Genomic DNA, 19,197 nt, shown 5'->3' with positions numbered 1-19,197 from the left:
TTGTCAGCCGCGTTTTATCTGTCGGCGTCCGTCGGACTTTTGAGACGAAAAGTCTGACCGTGTGTACGCGGCATTAGTGTGTCATAGTGGAAAATACGGTGCCAGGTACACATAGCGCACAGAAATAAACTGATACCAAAGTGCAGGCCTATAGCAGGGAGCTGCATTTCCTTTTTAACTTGAAAGCTTTTTCAGTTAGGAACAAAATGCATTTTATTTTTTGCTTCCCATAGTTGCTGTCACTTAGCCATCCTTTTTCTTGGCAACCCTAGGGCCTCAGTCCCAGAGAACCATTTGATGGCATACCCTTGTTTTCTAGCCTAACGCCATTGTCAGTTTTGTTAACAACTTTTCCTTGTTCAATCATAGCTGAACATGGCATGCCAATAACTATACAGAATATCCCATTAAAGCGGGGGTCCACCTATCTATCGTTTTTTTTTTTTTTTTGGAGTTCATTCACAAACTTTTCTTCTCATGATTATCTACTCACATGTTCTGTGTAATAAGTCCGCCTGTGTCCGATTTCGTTGTAAAGAATAACTTATAAAATTCACTGAAGGCGGTTTCCATCTTCATTGTGGGCATTTGAAGCCCACAAGCATGTATTTCCTGGATACGGTGAATGCTGTGCTCCCAGCATTCACCGAGATGTTGTGATGACGCTGTTGCACAATACATGCTGGGAAGCCTGAGACTAGCTCCCAGGGGACTGTGGGAGGTCTGGGAGAGGCTAGAAACACACCTACTCCCATGGGAGGAAAACCAGGAAGTGCTGAAAAGATTAGAAAAAAAAAGGTAATTACGGCAATTTAAATTTTTTTTACACAGCATGTCAGCATCTAGGCAAGGAAGAGAATGCATAGAGATAATGTTCAAAATTTGGGTGGAACCCCGCTTTAACTGAAAATCATGAAATATATTGAAATAATGCAGGTGTTTTTGCGAAGGGTCAAACACAACCCGCAGTTCTTTAAATCCCTCAGTGGTCCCCAACCTTTTTGGCATCAGGAACTGGTTTTGTGGAAGACAAATTTTCCATGGACCAGGAGGGCGGGGTTTGAATATTTTCGGGATGATTCAAGCGACATGTCAGATCATCAAGCATTAGATTCTTATTAGAAGTGCACAACTTGGATCCCTTACATTTGCAGTTTTAGATAGGGTTGGCCCACCTATGAGAATTTAATGCCACTGCTCTTCTGACAGGAGGTGGAACTCTGGTGGTAATGAAAGCGATGGGGAGTGACTCGCCTGCCGCTCACCTTCTCCTGTGCGGCCACAGACCGGTTATAGTTTGGGACCCTGGGATTGGGGACCTCTGTCTCAGAAGACCGTTTCCAGACAGTTTTTCTGCAAAGTTTGGCCTGTGGTTCCTTGGTGGTATTTTCAGTTGGTGAGGATGTCCTATGGTCTTCAGAGTTTTTTTAATTTATTTGTTTTATTTTTTATTTTTTTAACTACTAAGGGAAGCTTCCTGTCTTCTTCTTTGTCAGAAATGGATTTCCTACTAGCCACCACCTTTCTCAGAAGTGCTACGAATTTTGTGCAATGATCTGTCTCTTTTGCAGTACTGTGAGCTCTATTTCTTTTCTAATTCTCCACAAAGACAAATCATCTTTCTGACTTCTGCTAGAATCCTTTCCGAGATGGCATTATGTAATAGAGCAACCTTATTTCATAAACTGGTTTATTTTTAATTGTAAGCAGAATTTAAAATGATCTTCTTTCAATTTTTAGGCTTCGAATAGGCAGGCCATGGCCTATTGGTTACAGGAATTGCAGCAGAAACGCTGGGAGTATTGCAACAGCCATGGTACATCAAAGAGAGACAGTATTAACACTGTGGCTATAGAAGTCCCAGCTGGACTGGTGGCCAAGGAAAGTATAGGTAAGAATGCGGAATTATATACTTCAACATTTCTAATGCTGTGATTGCTTTCAATTCAGTGTTTGGAGTTAGGTTTTTATGTTGAAGCCATTTATTTGAATACAATTTGGTTTCCTGAAATCTTCAGATGTCTTGTTTGTCAGATTATAAAGTTTCTAGGGCTGAACCAACTGAGCAATATAATCGATTATGAAAATAGTTGTCAACTATTTTCATTATCGATTAGTTGGCCTGAATACAGAATGCATTATTTGTTTACATATCAGGAAATACAGTGTGTGAATGAATGAATAAGTGACTTGTATAGCGCTACCTATGCGAACTGAATTGCCTCAGGGTACTTTTTGCCGCCGGTGTCCATCTGCGGTCTAGTGGGGTCCCGACACGCTTAAAAACACATAATGCATACACATATTTGGCCATTTTTTTTTTCTCGACCGGATCTAATTAACCTACCAGCATGTCTTTTGGAGTGTGGGATTTAAACCAGAGTAGCCGGAGGAAACACACGCAGGCACAGGAAGAACATGCAAACTCCAGGCAGATGGTGTTGTGGTCAGGATTTGAACCAGCGACCCTATTGCTGCTAGGTGAAAGTGCTAACCACTACACCACTGTGCTGCCTATATAAATATAAATACAGTGCAGCACACATGCAGCTCAGTTCACTGTCCATACAGGTCAGTAAGTGTCTGAGAACTTATGAATGTGTGAGGAGTAATGCCTCATGGGACATGTAGTCCTGGGCAGGAGAAGGAAGTGAGTCAAAGTGATTCTAAAGGCAGAAGTTTTTTTTCTTTACCTTGCTATAGGGGGGCACTATACTATACTTTGCGGCTTGCTATAGGGGCACTCTGAAGGCAAGTGGAGCCAGAAGCGCCAGCAGAGGGCCCTAGAAGAGGTGGATCGGGCTGCTTTGAAAAGAGCAGTCCCAATCCACCTCTTCTAGGGTCCCCCGATAGCGCTTCTTGCTCATCCTGCCTTCAGAGTGCCCCTATAGCAAGCTGCAAAGTATATTATAGAGTGCCCCTATAGCAAGGTAAAAAAACTTATGTCTTTAGGATCACTTTATTAGGGCTGCAACTAAGGATTATTTTCACAATGGATTAGTTGGCCGATTGTTTCAATTATTCGGATAATAACCTTAACCACTTCAATACCAGGCACTTAGACAGCTTCCCGCCCAGGCCAATTTTCAGTTTTCAGCGCTGTCGCAATTTGAATGATAATTGCGCGGTCATCCATCACTGTACCCAAACAAATTTTTTATCATTTTGTTCCCACAAATAGAGCTTTCTTTTGGTGGTATTTGATCACCTCCTGTGGTTTTTATTTTTTGCGCAACAAATAAGAAAAGACTAAAAATTTTGAAAAAAAACACGTTTTTCTTTGTTTCTGTTAAAATTTTTTGTAAATAAGTAAGTTTTCTTCTTCAATGACGGGCACTGATATGGCTGCACTGACAGGCACTGATACGGCGGCACTGATGTGCACCGATGAGGTGGTACTGATGATGGGCACTGATAGGTGGAACTGGTATGTGGCACTGATGGGCACTTATGGGTGGCACAGATGGGCACTGACGGGTGGCACTGACACTGATCGGTGGCACTGATGATACTAATGGGTGGCATTGCTGGGCATCACTGAAATATAATGGTGCCAATTGGTGCCCATTTGTGGGCACATTGGGCACATGTGGATGGCCATGGGGTACATACCTGGCCATCCACATGTTGCCCCCTTCCCTGGTGGTCCTGGCAGCTTCCCTGGTGGTCTAGTGCGGGCTTCCGAGGGGGGGCTGCGCTGAAACAATCAGCGCAGACCCCGCCTGTCAGGAGAGCCGCCGATCGCCTCTCCTCTACTCGCGTCTGTCAGACGCGAGTGAGGAAAAGCCGATCAACAGCTTTTCCTATTGACATTGTGATCAGCCGTGATTGGACACGGCTGATCACATGGTAAAGAGCCTCCGCCGGAGGCTCTTTACCAAGATCGGTGGAGCGGTGTGTCAGACTGACACAATGCTCCACCGATCGCCGCGATGCGCGCCCCCACAGGCGTACGGCAGCATGTTATCCTGCTGGACGTCATACGATGCCCAGTCAGGATAACTGAACCACCGCCCAGCCGTCAATCTGCTATAGGCCGGGCGGGAAGTGGTTAAAGTAAAAAAAAAAAAAAAAAAAGCAATTTATTCTTAAATATCTATATGCAGTAGTAAATATAAATAACCAACTATTCTGTTAAGGAGCAAAATCTCTAATCCACTCTGAGAAGAACAGACAGAAGAGATAAACTGTGTGTGTGTGTGTGTGTGTGTGTAATATTAAAATATATATGTATATATTTTTTTGTGCTCATAATTTTACATACCCTGGCAGAATTTGATTTCTTGGCCATTTTTCAGAGAATATGAATGATAATACAAAAACTTTTCTTCTGCTCATGGTTAGTGTTTTGGCTGAAGCCATTTATTATCAATCAACTGTGTTTACTCTTTTTAAATCATAATGGCAACAGAAACTACCCAAATGACCCTGATCAAAAGTTTACATACCCAAGTTCTTAATACCATGCATTGCCCCCTTTAACATCAATGACAGCTTGAAGTCTTTTGTGATATTTGTGGATGAGGCTCTTTATCTTTTCAGATGATAAAGCTGCCTATTCCTCTTGGCAAAAAGCCTCCAGTTCCTGTAAATACTTGGGCTGTCTTGCATGAACTGCACTTTTGGGCATTTACCATCTGAGAAGATAAAGAGCCTCATCCACAAATACCACAAAAGACTTCAAGCTGTCATTGTTGTTAAAGGGGGCAATACACGGTATTAAGAACTGGGGTATGTAAACTTTTGATCAGGGTGTAACGGAAAGTCTCACACTCCGCTTGAGTGCTTTCGTCATATACCGCTTCCTCCCTGTCTGAATCTAGATATCAGATATTCCTGAAGGGCTCCAAGACTGGTTTTGTCTGGTTCTTGAGGGTTACTATTGCCAGATCCATTGGACTCGTGTTCCAGGACTTGGGAAGCGATATACTGACGGAAGCACTCAAGCCGAGTGTGGGACGTTCCGTCACACAGGGTCATTTGGGTAGTTTCTGTTGTGATTATGATTTAAAAGGGTAAACACAGTTGATCGATAAGAAATGGCTTCAGCCAAACACTAACCATGAGTGAAAGAAATGTTTTTGTGTTATCATTCATATTCTCTGAAAAATGGCCAAGAAATCATAAATTCTGCCAGAGTGTGTAAACTTATGAGCACAACTGTATGTGTAGAAAAAATGAAGGATCATCGCGCAGTGTGCAAATTCAGGCATTTATTGACTTAAAACCATTGCACCTACAATAAAATTGAGACAGTCAAGTGGTAGGGAGAGGATGATCCAACCGTGGGATACACCGACAGGTCCGGACAATAGGGACATCACAGCTCCCGTCTCCTTCCATGTACTTATGTACTATAATGGGGTCATTTTTTGTTTTGTAGCCCTCATCATGACAGATGAAAAAGCATGTCCCTGCTACAAAATGGGAGTCTGTCGTGCATAATATTATTTTACAATCCTGTCTGAAACTAAAAACAGCTTTTTAGGTCTTTTTAAATTTTGATCTCTGGGTCTGATGATACGTACTAGATTCAACCTCTAATAGTTGAATATATATAAAATTTAAAGTCCTGAGCTACTAGCCAAACCTTAGCCCTCATTCACACGAGGCGGACTCCGCTTCCACGGAGCCTGCCTCGGTCCGCTGGCTCAGCGGGAGATCTCTCCGTTGATCTCCGCTGAGCCGGCGGATGACATGTCCCTCTCTGCTCGCTGAGCGGAGAGGGGCTTGTCAGGCGCCGCTCCTGCCTATGGAGGGATCGGATGAAAATGGACAGCATGTCCATTTTCGTCAGATCTCATCCGATCCGCCAGCGATGGATCCGGACGTAGGGCCATCCGTCTGCTTTTAGCGGCTCGAACGGGGTTGGATGTCAGCGGACATGTCTCCGCTGACATCCGTCGCTCCATAGGCTAACATGGAGCGCCCGTTCAGGTCCGCCGTCAAAACTGACAGGCGGACCTGAACGGTCCGATCGTGTGAAAGGGGCCTAACACTTGAGAACACAGCAGCTCACAGCAGGAGTCCGGTGCATCTCCATTCACCATTTTCAGGTCCAATTTTTAGCCCGGATTTTGAGCTGAATTCAGACCTGAAACGGATCAAAAGACGCACAGGGTTCTTGTGCAATTTGCACCGGAGCCGCTGCAGAAATGTGTGAACCGGCTCCATAGAGAGCCGGTGTCTTGCCGAATAAGTTCCTTCGGCGGATAAGTTCCCCCCCTGTACTGCGCAGGCGCAGCGCCTGCGAAGTACCAACTAGTAACAGCCGCCAGAGATAGCCGAAGCTAAAAATCCACAATCAGCTGTACACGGCGCCTGCGCTCTGGGTCCAGGTTCCTTCCCTACCATCCAAGTGGACCTAGATGGGGAATCTAAAAGCCGAGCGCAGCGAGGCCGTGCCCGAAGCGTGGCGAGCGGAGCGAGCCTGCGAGGGGCCCTCTTACAGGCGCCGTCTACAGCTGATTTGGACCTATTCCCCTTCGGTTATTTCCGCCGGATCCTACTGCGCAGGCGCAGCACCTGCGCAGTAGAGGGGGTCCTTATCCGCCGAGTGGAACTTTCTCGGCAGAACAACGGTCACAATCTCCTGCTATGCAAATTTGATGCGGGGAAACCCTCATCCAATCCGCAATAGTGTGAACCCAGGCTCAGGGTTGCTCTCCACCAGTTGCCTCACCCAACCCCTACCCTGCCTTGCCCCTAATTCCACCCCTAAACACGCCCTCATAAATTATCAAATGAAATGACACTTAAATGTTTTATTCAGAATTAAGTTAAAAAAATAAATATTATCTACTTTATCATTGCCCATCAATGCAGCCTCACCTGTGCCCATCAATTCAGCTTTACCAGTGCAGGGGAAGAGAAAGGAGAGGAAGAGGAGAGCCGGCCGGATCATCACAGAGTGGGGAACATTGCTGTAACCGCTTCTATTAGAATTGCCCAGTATTCCCCGGCGCTCGCTGTCACATACAGTCCCGCCTCCTGGCCCAGATACTTTGATAGATGTCACACATCCCGGACCAGTGTTCTGTCTATCAAAGTGTGGGTAAAGGATGTGTGGAGAGAGGCTGGTGACTGCTGACTTGCGTATCACCATTCCCAATTTGACTTCCCCTCTATGAAGGCTTTGAGGACTCCAGATTCCAATCACCATTGATTTCCTATGTCCCTCCTCCATTGCCGGTTGGCAATACAAGCTTGTTTGACTCATAGAACGTATGTTCTTTTGGGTCCAAACCAGGGCCAATCCTAGGGTCACAGACACCTGGGTGCAGAAATATTTTGGGCGCCCCCACGGGAGCGTGGTCATCTTACTAACTCCTCCCCTTTGCAAATGTTTCTATGGCAAAGACTCAAACACAGATATACTCCCCTAAGGAGTCTTTGTTAACCTGGGATCCTCTCATGATCTCTTAACAATAAAGAGAACAAGATAGTCAGAGACTGCAGACATAATGCCTGCTCCAGTGTGAAAGCAACTTTAAGTAATAAGTGATACAGAAATTTTTTTACATTTAAACATTTATTAAACAAAACAGACCTCCAATCAGTACACTTGTATGTATAATTTAGATTAAAAAAAAAAAAAAAAAAAAAAACTATATCTTAAATATTAAATACACAAAAACAGGTAATCAAAACTTTTGGACGAAAAAAATGGGCAAATCTTACTGCTTAGTTTTATTTTTAATTCATTAGTGTATTTTTCAAAAAAAATTGCGTTTAATAGACCGCTGCGCAAATACCGTGTGACATAAAATATTGCAACAACCGCTATTTTATTCCCTAGGGTCTCTGCTAAAAAAAATATATATATATAATGTTTGGGGGTTTGAAGTGATTTTCTAGCAGAAAATACAGTATATTTACTTGTAAGCAACAAGTGTCAGAAAAGATTTAGTCTTTAAATGGTTAAACTGAGAACTTCTACACACAGAGTTTGGTCCATTGATAAGTGTAAACATTGTATCTCTTCAGTTTGTTCTTATCAGATTTGGCAGGCTGCCCAGAGGAGGTGTGTCACAGAAGACTTCAGGCAACTTGCATTGACTTCTATTACAGAAGTCATTTGCAAGTCGCTGAAGTTATAATCGGCCTTTTTTATCAGCACAATCGACCAATGCCGATTAAATAAAAAACGCCAAAATATCGGCCGATATATCAGTCGACCTCTACAGGAGATGGTCATCGACTGCAAACATAGTACAAGAGATGGTCAGAGACTGCATGAATAGTACAAGAGATGGTCAGAGACTGCAGACATGATACAAGAGATGGTCAGAGACTGCAGACATGATACAAGAGATGGTCAGAGACTGCAGACATGATACAAGAGATGGTCAGAGACTGCAGACATGATACAAGAGATGGTCAGAGACTGCAGACATGATACAAGAGATGGTCAGAGACTGCCTGAATAGTACAAGAGATGGTCAGAGACTGCATGAATAGTACAAGAGATGGTCAGAGACTGCATGAATAGTACAAGAGATGGTCAGAGACTGCATGAATAGTACAAGAGATGGTCAGAGACTGCATGAATAGTACAAGAGATGGTCAGAGACTGCATGAATAGTACAAGAGATGGTCAGAGACTGCATGAATAGTACAAGAGATGGTCAGAGACTGCATGAATAGTACAAGAGATGGTCAGAGACTGCATGAATAGTACAAGAGAGGGTCAGAGACTGCATGAATAGTACAAGAGATGGTCAGAGACTGCAGACATACTACAGAAGATGGTCAAAGACTGCAGACATGATACAAGAGATGGTCAAAGACTGCAGACATGATACAAGAGATGGTCAGAGACTGCAGACATAGTACAAGAGATGGTCAGAGACTGCAGACATAGTACAAGAGATGGTCAGAGACTGCAGACATAGTACAAGAGATGGTCAGAGACTGCAGACATAGTACAAGAGATGGTCAGAGACTGCAGACATAGTACAAGAGATGGTCAGAGACTGCAGACATAGTACAAGAGATGGTCAGAGACTGCAGACATAGTACAAGAGATGGTCAGAGACTGCAGACATAGTACAAGAGATGGTCAGAGACTGCAGACATAGTACAAGAGATGGTCAGAGACTGCAGACATAGTACAAGAGATGGTCAGAGACTGCAGACATAGTACAAGAGAGGGTCAGAGACTGCAGACATAGTACAAGAGAGGGTCAGAGACTGCAGACATGATACAAGAGATGGTCAGAGACTGCAGACATGATACAGGTGATGGTCAGAGACTGCAAACATGATACAAGAGATGGTCAGAGACTGCATGAATAGTACAAGAGATGGTCAGAGACTGCATGAATAGTACAAGAGATGGTCAGAGACTGCATGAATAGTACAAGAGATGGTCAGAGACTGCATGAATAGTACAAGAGATGGTCAGAGACTGCATGAATAGTACAAGAGATGGTCAGAGACTGCATGAATAGTACAAGAGATGGTCAGAGACTGCATGAATAGTACAAGAGATGGTCAGAGACTGCATGAATAGTACAAGAGATGGTCAGAGACTGCATGAATAGTACAAGAGATGGTCAGAGACTGCATGAATAGTACAAGAGATGGTCAGAGACTGCATGAATAGTACAAGAGATGGTCAGAGACTGCATGAATAGTACAAGAGATGGTCAGAGACTGCATGAATAGTACAAGAGATGGTCAGAGACTGCATGAATAGTACAAGAGATGGTCAGAGACTGCAGACATACTACAGAAGATGGTCAAAGACTGCAGACATGATACAAGAGATGGTCAGAGACTGCAGACATGATATAAGAGATGGTCAGAGACTGCAGACATGATATAAGAGATGGTCAGAGACTGCAGACATGGTACAAGAGATGGTCAGAGACTGCAGACATGGTACAAGAGATGGTCAGAGACTGCAGACATGGTACAAGAGATGGTCAGAGACTGCAGACATGGTACAAGAGATGGTCAGAGACTGCAGACATAGTACAAGAGATGGTCAGAGACTGCAGACATAGTACAAGAGATGGTCAGAGACTGCAGACATAGTACAAGAGATGGTCAGAGACTGCAGACCTAGTACAAGAGATGGTCAGAGACTGCAGACCTAGTACAAGAGATGGTCAGAGACTGCAGACCTAGTACAAGAGATGGTCAGAGACTGCAGACCTAGTACAAGAGATGGTCAGAGACTGCAGACCTAGTACAAGAGATGGTCAGAGACTGCAGACCTAGTACAAGAGATGGTCAGAGACTGCAGACCTAGTACAAGAGATGGTCAGAGACTGCAGACCTAGTACAAGAGATGGTCAGAGACTGCAGACCTAGTACAAGAGATGGTCAGAGACTGCAGACCTAGTACAAGAGATGGTCAGAGACTGCAGATATGAAGATATGATACAAGAAATGGTCAGAGACTGCAGACATACTACAGAAGATGGAACAAACTATAAAAGGCAAAAAAGCAATCCTACATTATTGGTTAGTGAACCATAGAGGTAAACTGACCCACCGATTCGCCCTTAGGGCGGTATATCTCCCAGAAAGCATGCATCCTAGGACATAAAGGGGGGGGGGGTAAAAAGGTGAAGTAATTTCACCAATAAAGCTTCTTTTAATTCATATACCGTGGCTGATCTCCCTTGATTGTTTTCTTAGGGTTAACTTTTAACCCCCCCCCCCCCCCCCATATGTCCTATACTACAGAAAATGGTCATTGACTGCAGACATGATACAGGAGATGGTCAGAGGCTGCAATTATGATAAATGAGATGGTCAGAGACTGCAGACATTGTACAGGAGATGATCAGAGACTGCATACATAGTACAAGAGATGGTCAAAGACTCCATACATAGTACCAAAGATGGTCAGAGCCTGCATACATTGTACAAGAGATGGTCAGAGACTGCAGACATGATACAAGAGATGGTCAGAGACTGGCTGCGTTTGATGGGCACAGTGGCTGCGTTTGGGCACATTGGCTGCTTTTAGGCGGGGTACAGTAGCTGCGTTTGATGGGCACAGTAGCTGCTTTTAACGGGCACAGTAGCTGCTTTTAACGGGCACAGTGGCAGCGTTTGATGGGCACAGTGGCAGCGTTTGATGGGCACAGTGGCAGCGTTTGATGGGCACAGTGGCAGCGTTTGATGGGCACAGTGGCAGCGTTTGATGGGCACAGTGGCAGCGTTTGATGGGCACAGTGGCAGCGTTTGAAGGGCACAGTGGCTGCGTTTGACGGGCACAGTGGCTGCGTTTGACGGGCACAGTGGCAGCGTTTGACGGGCACAGTGGCAGCGTTTGACGGGCACAGTGGCTGCATTTAGGCGGGGCACAGCTGCGTTTGACGGGCACAGTGGCTACGTTTGACGGCACAGTGGCTGCGTTTGACGGGCACAGTGGCTGCATTTAGGCGGGGCACAGTGGCTGCGTTTGACGGGCACAGTGGCTGCGTTTGACGGGCACAGTGGCTGCGTTTGACGGGCACAGTGGCTGCGTTTGACGGGCACAGTGGCTGCGTTTGACGGGCACAGTGGCTGCGTTTGACGGGCCACAGTGGCTGCGTTTGACGGGGCACAGTGGCTGCGTTTGACGGGGCACAGTGGCTGCGTTTGACGGGGCACAGTGGCTGCGTTTGACGGGGCACAGTGGCTGCATTTAGGCGGGGCACAGCTGCGTTTGACGGGCCACAGTGGCTGCGTTTGACGGGCCACAGTGGCTGCGTTTGACGGGCCACAGTGGCTGCGTTTGACGGGCCACAGTGGCTGCGTTTGACGGGCCACAGTGGCTGCGTTTGACGGGCCACAGTGGCTGCGTTTGACGGGCACAGTGGCTGCATTTAGGCGGGGCACAGCTGCGTTTGACGGGCACAGTGGCTGCGTTTGACAGGCACAGTGGCTGCATTTAGGCGGGGCACAGCTGCGTTTGACGGGCACAGTGGCTGCGTTTGATGGGCACAGTGGCTGCATTTAGGCGGGGCACAGCTGCGTTTGACGGGCACAGTGGCTGCGTTTGACGGGGCACAGTGGCTGCGTTTGACGGGGCACAGTGGCTGCGTTTGACGGGGCACAGTGGCTGCATTTAGGCGGGGCACAGCTGCGTTTGACGGGCACAGTGGCTGCGTTTGACGGGCACAGTGGCTGCGTTTGACGGGCACAGTGGCTGCGTTTGACGGGCACAGTGGCTGCGTTTGACGGGCACAGTGGCTGCGTTTGACGGGCACAGTGGCTGCATTTAGGCGGGGCACAGCTGCGTTTGACGGGCACAGTGGCTGCGTTTGACGGGCACAGTGGCTGCATTTAGGCGGGGCACAGTGGCTGCGTTTGACGGGGCACAGTGGCTGCGTTTGACGGGCACAGTGGCTGCATTTAGGCGGGGCACAGAGGCTGCGTTTGACGGGCCACAGCGGCTGCGTTTGACGGGGCACAGCGGCTGCGTTTGACGGGGCACAGTGGCTGCGTTTGACGGGGCACAGTGGCTGCGTTTGACGGGGCACAGTGGCTGCGTTTGACGGGGCACAGTGGCTGCGTTTGACGGGGCACAGTGGCTGCGTTTGACGGGGCACAGGGGCTGCGTTTGACGGGGCACAGCGGCTGCGTTTGACGGGGCACAGCGGCTGCGTTTGACGGGCCACAGCGGCTGCGTTTGACGGGCACAGTGGCTGCATTTAGGCGGGGCACAGTGGCTGCATTTAGGCGGGGCACAGCTGCGTTTGACGGGCACAGTGGCTGCGTTTGACGGGGCACAGTGGCTGCGTTTGACGGGCCACAGTGGCTGCGTTTGACGGGCCACAGTGGCTGCGTTTGACGGGCCACAGTGGCTGCGTTTGACGGGCCACAGTGGCTGCGTTTGACGGGCCACAGTGGCTGCGTTTGACGGGCCACAGTGGCTGCGTTTGACGGGCCACAGTGGCTGCGTTTGACGGGCCACAGTGGCTGCGTTTGACGGGCCACAGTGGCTGCGTTTGACGGGCCACAGTGGCTGCGTTTGACGGGCCACAGTGGCTGCGTTTGACGGGCCACAGTGGCTGCGTTTGACGGGCCACAGTGGCTGCGTTTGACGGGCCACAGTGGCTGCGTTTGACGGGCCACAGTGGCTGCGTTTGACGGGGCACAGTGGCTGCGTTTGACGGGGCACAGTGGCTGCGTTTGACGGGGCACAGTGGCTGCGTTTGACGGGGCACAGTGGCTGCATTTAGGCGGGGCACAGCTGCGTTTGACGGGCCACAGTGGCTGCGTTTGACGGGCCACAGTGGCTGCGTTTGACGGGCCACAGTGGCTGCGTTTGACGGGCCACAGTGGCTGCGTTTGACGGGCCACAGTGGCTGCGTTTGACGGGCCACAGTGGCTGCGTTTGACGGGCACAGTGGCTGCATTTAGGCGGGGCACAGCTGCGTTTGACGGGCACAGTGGCTGCATTTAGGCGGGGCACAGCTGCGTTTGACGGGCACAGTGGCTGCGTTTGATGGGCACAGTGGCTGCATTTAGGCGGGGCACAGCTGCGTTTGACGGGGCACAGTGGCTGCGTTTGACGGGGCACAGTGGCTGCGTTTGACGGGGCACAGTGGCTGCGTTTGACGGGGCACAGTGGCTGCGTTTGACGGGGCACAGTGGCTGCATTTAGGCGGGGCACAGCTGCGTTTGACGGGCACAGTGGCTGCGTTTGACGGGCACAGTGGCTGCGTTTGACGGGCACAGTGGCTGCGTTTGACGGGCACAGTGGCTGCGTTTGACGGGCACAGTGGCTGCGTTTGACGGGCACAGTGGCTGCATTTAGGCGGGGCACAGCTGCGTTTGACGGGCACAGTGGCTGCGTTTGACGGGCACAGTGGCTGCATTTAGGCGGGGCACAGTGGCTGCGTTTGACGGGGCACAGTGGCTGCGTTTGACGGGCACAGTGGCTGCATTTAGGCGGGGCACAGCGGCTGCGTTTGACGGGCCACAGCGGCTGCGTTTGACGGGGCACAGCGGCTGCGTTTGACGGGGCACAGCGGCTGCGTTTGACGGGGCACAGTGGCTGCGTTTGACGGGGCACAGTGGCTGCGTTTGACGGGGCACAGTGGCTGCGTTTGACGGGGCACAGAGGCTGCGTTTGACGGGGCACAGCGGCTGCGTTTGACGGGGCACAGCGGCTGCGTTTGACGGGCCACAGCGGCTGCGTTTGACGGGCCACAGCGGCTGCGTTTGACGGGCCACAGCGGCTGCGTTTGACGGGCCACAGCGGCTGCGTTTGACGGGCCACAGCGGCTGCGTTTGACGGGCCACAGCGGCTGCGTTTGACGGGCCACAGCGGCTGCGTTTGACGGGCCCAGCGGCTGCGTTTGACGGGCACAGCGGCTGCGTTTGACGGGCACAGCGGCTGCGTTTGACGGGCACAGTGGCTGCATTTAGGCGGGGCACAGTGGCTGCATTTAGGCGGGGCACAGTGGCTGCATTTGACGGGCACAGTGGCTGCGTTTGACGGGGCACAGTGGCTGCGTTTGACGGGCCACAGTGGCTGCGTTTGACGGGCCACAGTGGCTGCGTTTGACGGGCCACAGTGGCTGCGTTTGACGGGCCACAGTGGCTGCGTTTGACGGGCCACAGTGGCTGCGTTTGACGGGCCACAGTGGCTGCGTTTGACGGGCCACAGTGGCTGCGTTTGACGGGCCACAGTGGCTGCGTTTGACGGGCCACAGTGGCTGCGTTTGACGGGCCACAGTGGCTGCGTTTGACGGGCCACAGTGGCTGCGTTTGACGGGCCACAGTGGCTGCGTTTGACGGGCCACAGTGGCTGCGTTTGACGGGCCACAGTGGCTGCGTTTGACGGGCCACAGTGGCTGCGTTTGGCGGGCCACAGTGGCTGCGTTTGGCGGGCCACAGTGGCTGCGTTTGGCGGGCCACAGTGGCTGCGTTTGGCGGGCCACAGTGGCTGCGTTTGGCGGGCCACAGTGGCTGCGTTTGGCGGGCCACAGTGGCTGCGTTTGGCGGGCCACAGTGGCTGCGTTTGGCGGGCCACAGTGGCTGCGTTTAGGCGGGCCACAGTGGCTGCGTTTAGGCGGGCCACAGTGGCTGCGTTTAGGCGGGCCACAGTGGCTGCGTTTGGCACAGTGGCTGCGTTTGGCACAGTGGCTGCGTTTGGCACAGTGGCTGCGTTTGGCACAGTGGCAGCGTTTGGCACAGTGGCAGCGTTTGATGGGCACAATGGCTGTTTTTAATGGGCACAGTGCTAAAAATAACAATAAGAATAAAAATAGCTGAAAAAAGTCCTCTTCATCAGAAGGAAGTGGAGACACTCTGTTTAGCGGGATCCATAATGAAAGGACACTCAGAAAGGAGATGTAAACACCAACACCCAAACAAACTGACCCTTCCCATCAGTGTATGGGTTATACACGTGTGTAGAAAACAGATAGCGAGAGGCAATCTTCCTGGGATAGACCAATCATCCTCCAGTGGAGTAGCATAAACACATTCCTTTCCCTCTAAACTAAATGGAAGGCTTTAGGTCTCCTCCTTGTGACAGGATTAAGAGCCAGGTATAGTCCAGTGGGTGTATGCACCTCAAGAATCGTGGTATATGGGGAGTAAAGAGAAAACGCTCACTGCGCAAATTCCATCAAAAAGGATAATTTATTGTATAAAAAGTCACTCACATTTCATAAGAAGGTACAGAGCAGTATGAAGCGTCCAGCGCTTCTAACCACAAAGATGGCCGCTGTGTCACCGTCCAACCGCATCCTACGTCACCAGTCTCTTATCGCCCAATGTTTCGTCATCAACATGCGTCGTCAGGGGCCCTGGGCTGGACGCTTCATACTGCTCTGTACCTTCATATGAAATGTGGGTGATTTTTACTTTTTATACAATAAACTAGAGACTTTATTTTTATTACTTTGTTATACAATTTTTTCACTGCATGTGTTACATGTACAATTTACTATTTTATTATGGTTATTTAATTTGGCACCAAAGCGCTACACTTTGATACACCTATCAAAGTACCCGGGCCAGGAGGTGGAAATGTGTGTGATGGAGAGCGCCAGGAACATTGGGCAATTCAAATTAAAGCTGTTACAGCGTTGTTCCCTGCTCCTGTGATGATCCGGCTGGTTCTCTCTCCTCTCCTCTCCTCTCTCCCTGGGTGATTGCTGGAGGAAGGGCTCCCATTTAACCCTGCCTGCCGGCAAATGCCTTGCCCATTGAAATGAATGGGCAGCGCTACCGAAGCACCTGCAAAGCCCTTCGGCAGCGCCTCAACACGGGGGCTTTTAACCCTTTCCTCGGCCACTAGTGGGGGTTAAAAGTGGCCACTAGCAGCTGAAAAGCGCCGCTATAACAGCGGTAAATCGCCGCTAAATCTAGAAGCGCTTTACTGCTATTGCCGGCACTGCCCCAGTGTGAAAGGGGTCTTGCTGTTGCCTTTCTAGTATCTCAGACCAGTCTGTCTATTCACCTCTGACATTAACAATGCATTTCTGTCCACACAACTGCCGCTCACTGGATATTTTCTTTTTTCCGGACCAGTCTTTGTAAACCCTAGAGATGGTGTGAAAATCTCAGTAGATCAGCAGTTTTTAAATGCTCAGACCAGCCCGTCTGGCACCAACAACCATGCCATGTTCAAAGTCACTTAAATCACCTTTCTTCCCCATTCTGATGCTCGGTTTGAACTTCAGCAAGTCATCTTCACCATGTCTAGGTGCCTAAATACATTTGAGTTGCTGCCATGTGATTGTCTGATTATCAATTTGTGTTACCAGGCAATTGAACAGGTGTACCTAATAAAGTGGCCGGTGAGTGCATTTAAAACCATAATGTGCCTAGCGGTGCTAATAGATCATTTTTAATACAAAACAAATTGAGCAAAGAAACACAATCTGACTTCACAAAAACATGATTTTACACTTAGTCAAGCTTATATTTACATAACTCACTTTTTTCCTTAAAAATAAACATCAAAAAAAAAAAAAAAAAACCCACTAAACTTTGTTCTTTATCGTTTTGGATCAGAAGATTGGTATGTATGATGGATCAGTGTCAGTGATCAGTGGTTTACATGGGGAACAAAACCGTGTGAAAGCATACATCTATTTGGGAAACAAAGAGGAAGGAAGAAAATGTTAACCCTACCACTTGCATTTTGGCATGTTATGTATTTCTGCCTACTGATTCTATTTTTGGTCAGATTTTTAGCTTTTTTTTTTTTTTTATAATTGATTTTACAACACTTGAAAATTGAACTCTAGGTTAGAACAAGCATTAAACGTAACCTGTAATATGATAAAAAAAACTTGGCTACCATGACTTTTTTTCTTGTCAAATTTGTTTATTGATTTTGAAAATATATACATTGGTTAAAATATTGATTACATCAAATGGTAGCATTCGTTGAATTTACATATCGGATCTTAGTATTTCTTGTAGTTACAAGCAATGAAAGACTTAAATAGGCTATATGTTTTAGAAAGACTAAGGTGTTACAGTCAATTTTAACAATTATATAATCAAGAGCAACAAAAACTGAAAAAGTTGTTAAACTTTTAACTTTGAGTAATATGTAATAAAGAAATAATATTAATTACTACGAGATTCAGTTATTTATAATGGGACATTAGAACTTACTATCTATTATTGTATTATAATTGAACATTATAAAAGTGAATGTTTCGCTACCATTTCGATATGTAAAAATAGGAGAAGACAGGATAGAATAAGGAGAAAAGAATTAAAGGAAAGTAAAGATAAGAAGAAGAAAAAAAAAAGTCTGGATTAGTTACCATGAGATTTTTTATATGTGCCCTCTTGTATCAAGAAATGGATCTGGATGGGAAAAAAAATCTGTGCTAAAATCTGGACACAAAGTTTAGCGTTGACACCCATTTTCAGTATTGTAAAATCTGCATAAAAAATTGTGACATCCCACCAAACACTCAGTTGGGACATCAGCATAATAATCTGTGAAGAGCTATCTTGTCCATCTATCCTCAGAAGATGAGCAGGGCTGGGTAATTGGAAGTGGTATAACAACTAGTGGCCAATACTGGGGACAGACCTTTTCACAATACAACCTCTTGAACTGCGGAATAGGATTAGGAGGGCAGCACTGAGGCTTATTGGTAACACTTCTGCCTTGCATCACTGAGGCACTTGGTTCAAATCCCAGCCAGGATACTAGTTGCATGACGTTTGCATGTTCTCCCTGTGCTTGTGTAAGTTCCTTTTGTATACTGGTATGCCTGTAGATTAATTGGCTACTATTACAATTGGTCCTATTATGTGTATACATGTGAAACCTGTACCTTGGGTTGTAAGCTCCTTTTTGGACAGGGATTGATTTGCTGAACAGTATGTAAAGTGTTGTGTAAATTGTTAGCACTATATTAATACCTGTAATGAGTAAACCAGTGGTGGTGGCAAACCAGCAGAAAATACGTCTGACTGCTGCTTTTCTTCCACTGAGTAGGAGATTTTGGACAGGTATATAGGTGCAGAGCATCATTATCTGCCAATATCTCTATAGTACAGTTCTCCCGAGTTTCTTTTTTTGAAAATTGCTGTATCATGCAAGTGTGATTTTAATAAAGAGATGGTGCAATTTGTGTGGAAATATTTAAATCTGAATTTTAGATATGGCAAATTTTACACAGTAACTACAGTGATCTCCACTAGCCTCCGGGGTCCCATGCTGAGCAGCGGTCCCTCTGCGTTCGCGGTGAATGCAAAGTGTTTTCTGATTGGATGAGGGGGGTTGTGAGAACCTGAAAGATAGTAACTAACGCTTTCTACTACAGTCATTTCCAGCATCCACAGGTATGGCACATACCTACTTACATTAGTCCAGGCTGGATTAATGTAACCATGCAAAAATTGTCTTACCTAAACTTCAGCTTTAAACAGGGGCTCAAAATTCCACTTTAATTTTTTTTTTTTTTCTTTAAACCAGTAACGTAATGAAAACATGCATGTAAATGCATATTTTGGCTATATGTCAGTTTGGATCATTTATTTCACTATTTTTTTTTATAGACAATACCAGTGTGCCATATGCTAATGATGCTGCAGAGAGAGCTCGGAACCATTTCACGGTTGAGATGTGTCCAGGGGTACTTAGTGACCAGACTGCGGACCATAGCTCTGGGCACACAGCTGCAGTACAAGGCCTGCTCAGACAGTGGAGCAATGATATCAGGTATGATATGTCTGCTAAATCCAGACTGATATGGTCAC

The 19,197-nt window shown here is 47.5% G+C and overlaps 1 protein-coding gene across 1 annotated transcript in view; it reads left to right on the top strand.

Moving 5' to 3' along the window:
• The window catches only part of TBC1D2B (TBC1 domain family member 2B), a 129,037-nt gene that overhangs the window by 25,844 nt on the left and 83,996 nt on the right, over nucleotides 1–19,197 (top strand). Inside the window, exons 2-3 of the mRNA XM_073619164.1 lie at nucleotides 1,741–1,891; nucleotides 18,997–19,159. Of these exons, the coding sequence (XP_073475265.1) occupies nucleotides 1,741–1,891; nucleotides 18,997–19,159 (314 nt within the window). The remainder of the gene's footprint in view (nucleotides 1–1,740; nucleotides 1,892–18,996; nucleotides 19,160–19,197) is intronic.

This window comes from Aquarana catesbeiana, linkage group LG03 (genome assembly GCF_042186555.1).
Source record: "Aquarana catesbeiana isolate 2022-GZ linkage group LG03, ASM4218655v1, whole genome shotgun sequence".
NCBI classification, from domain to species: domain Eukaryota; kingdom Metazoa; phylum Chordata; class Amphibia; order Anura; family Ranidae; genus Aquarana; species Aquarana catesbeiana.
The sequence above is the reverse complement of the archived record's forward strand: the minus strand, read 5'-3'. Positions and strand labels throughout refer to the sequence as shown.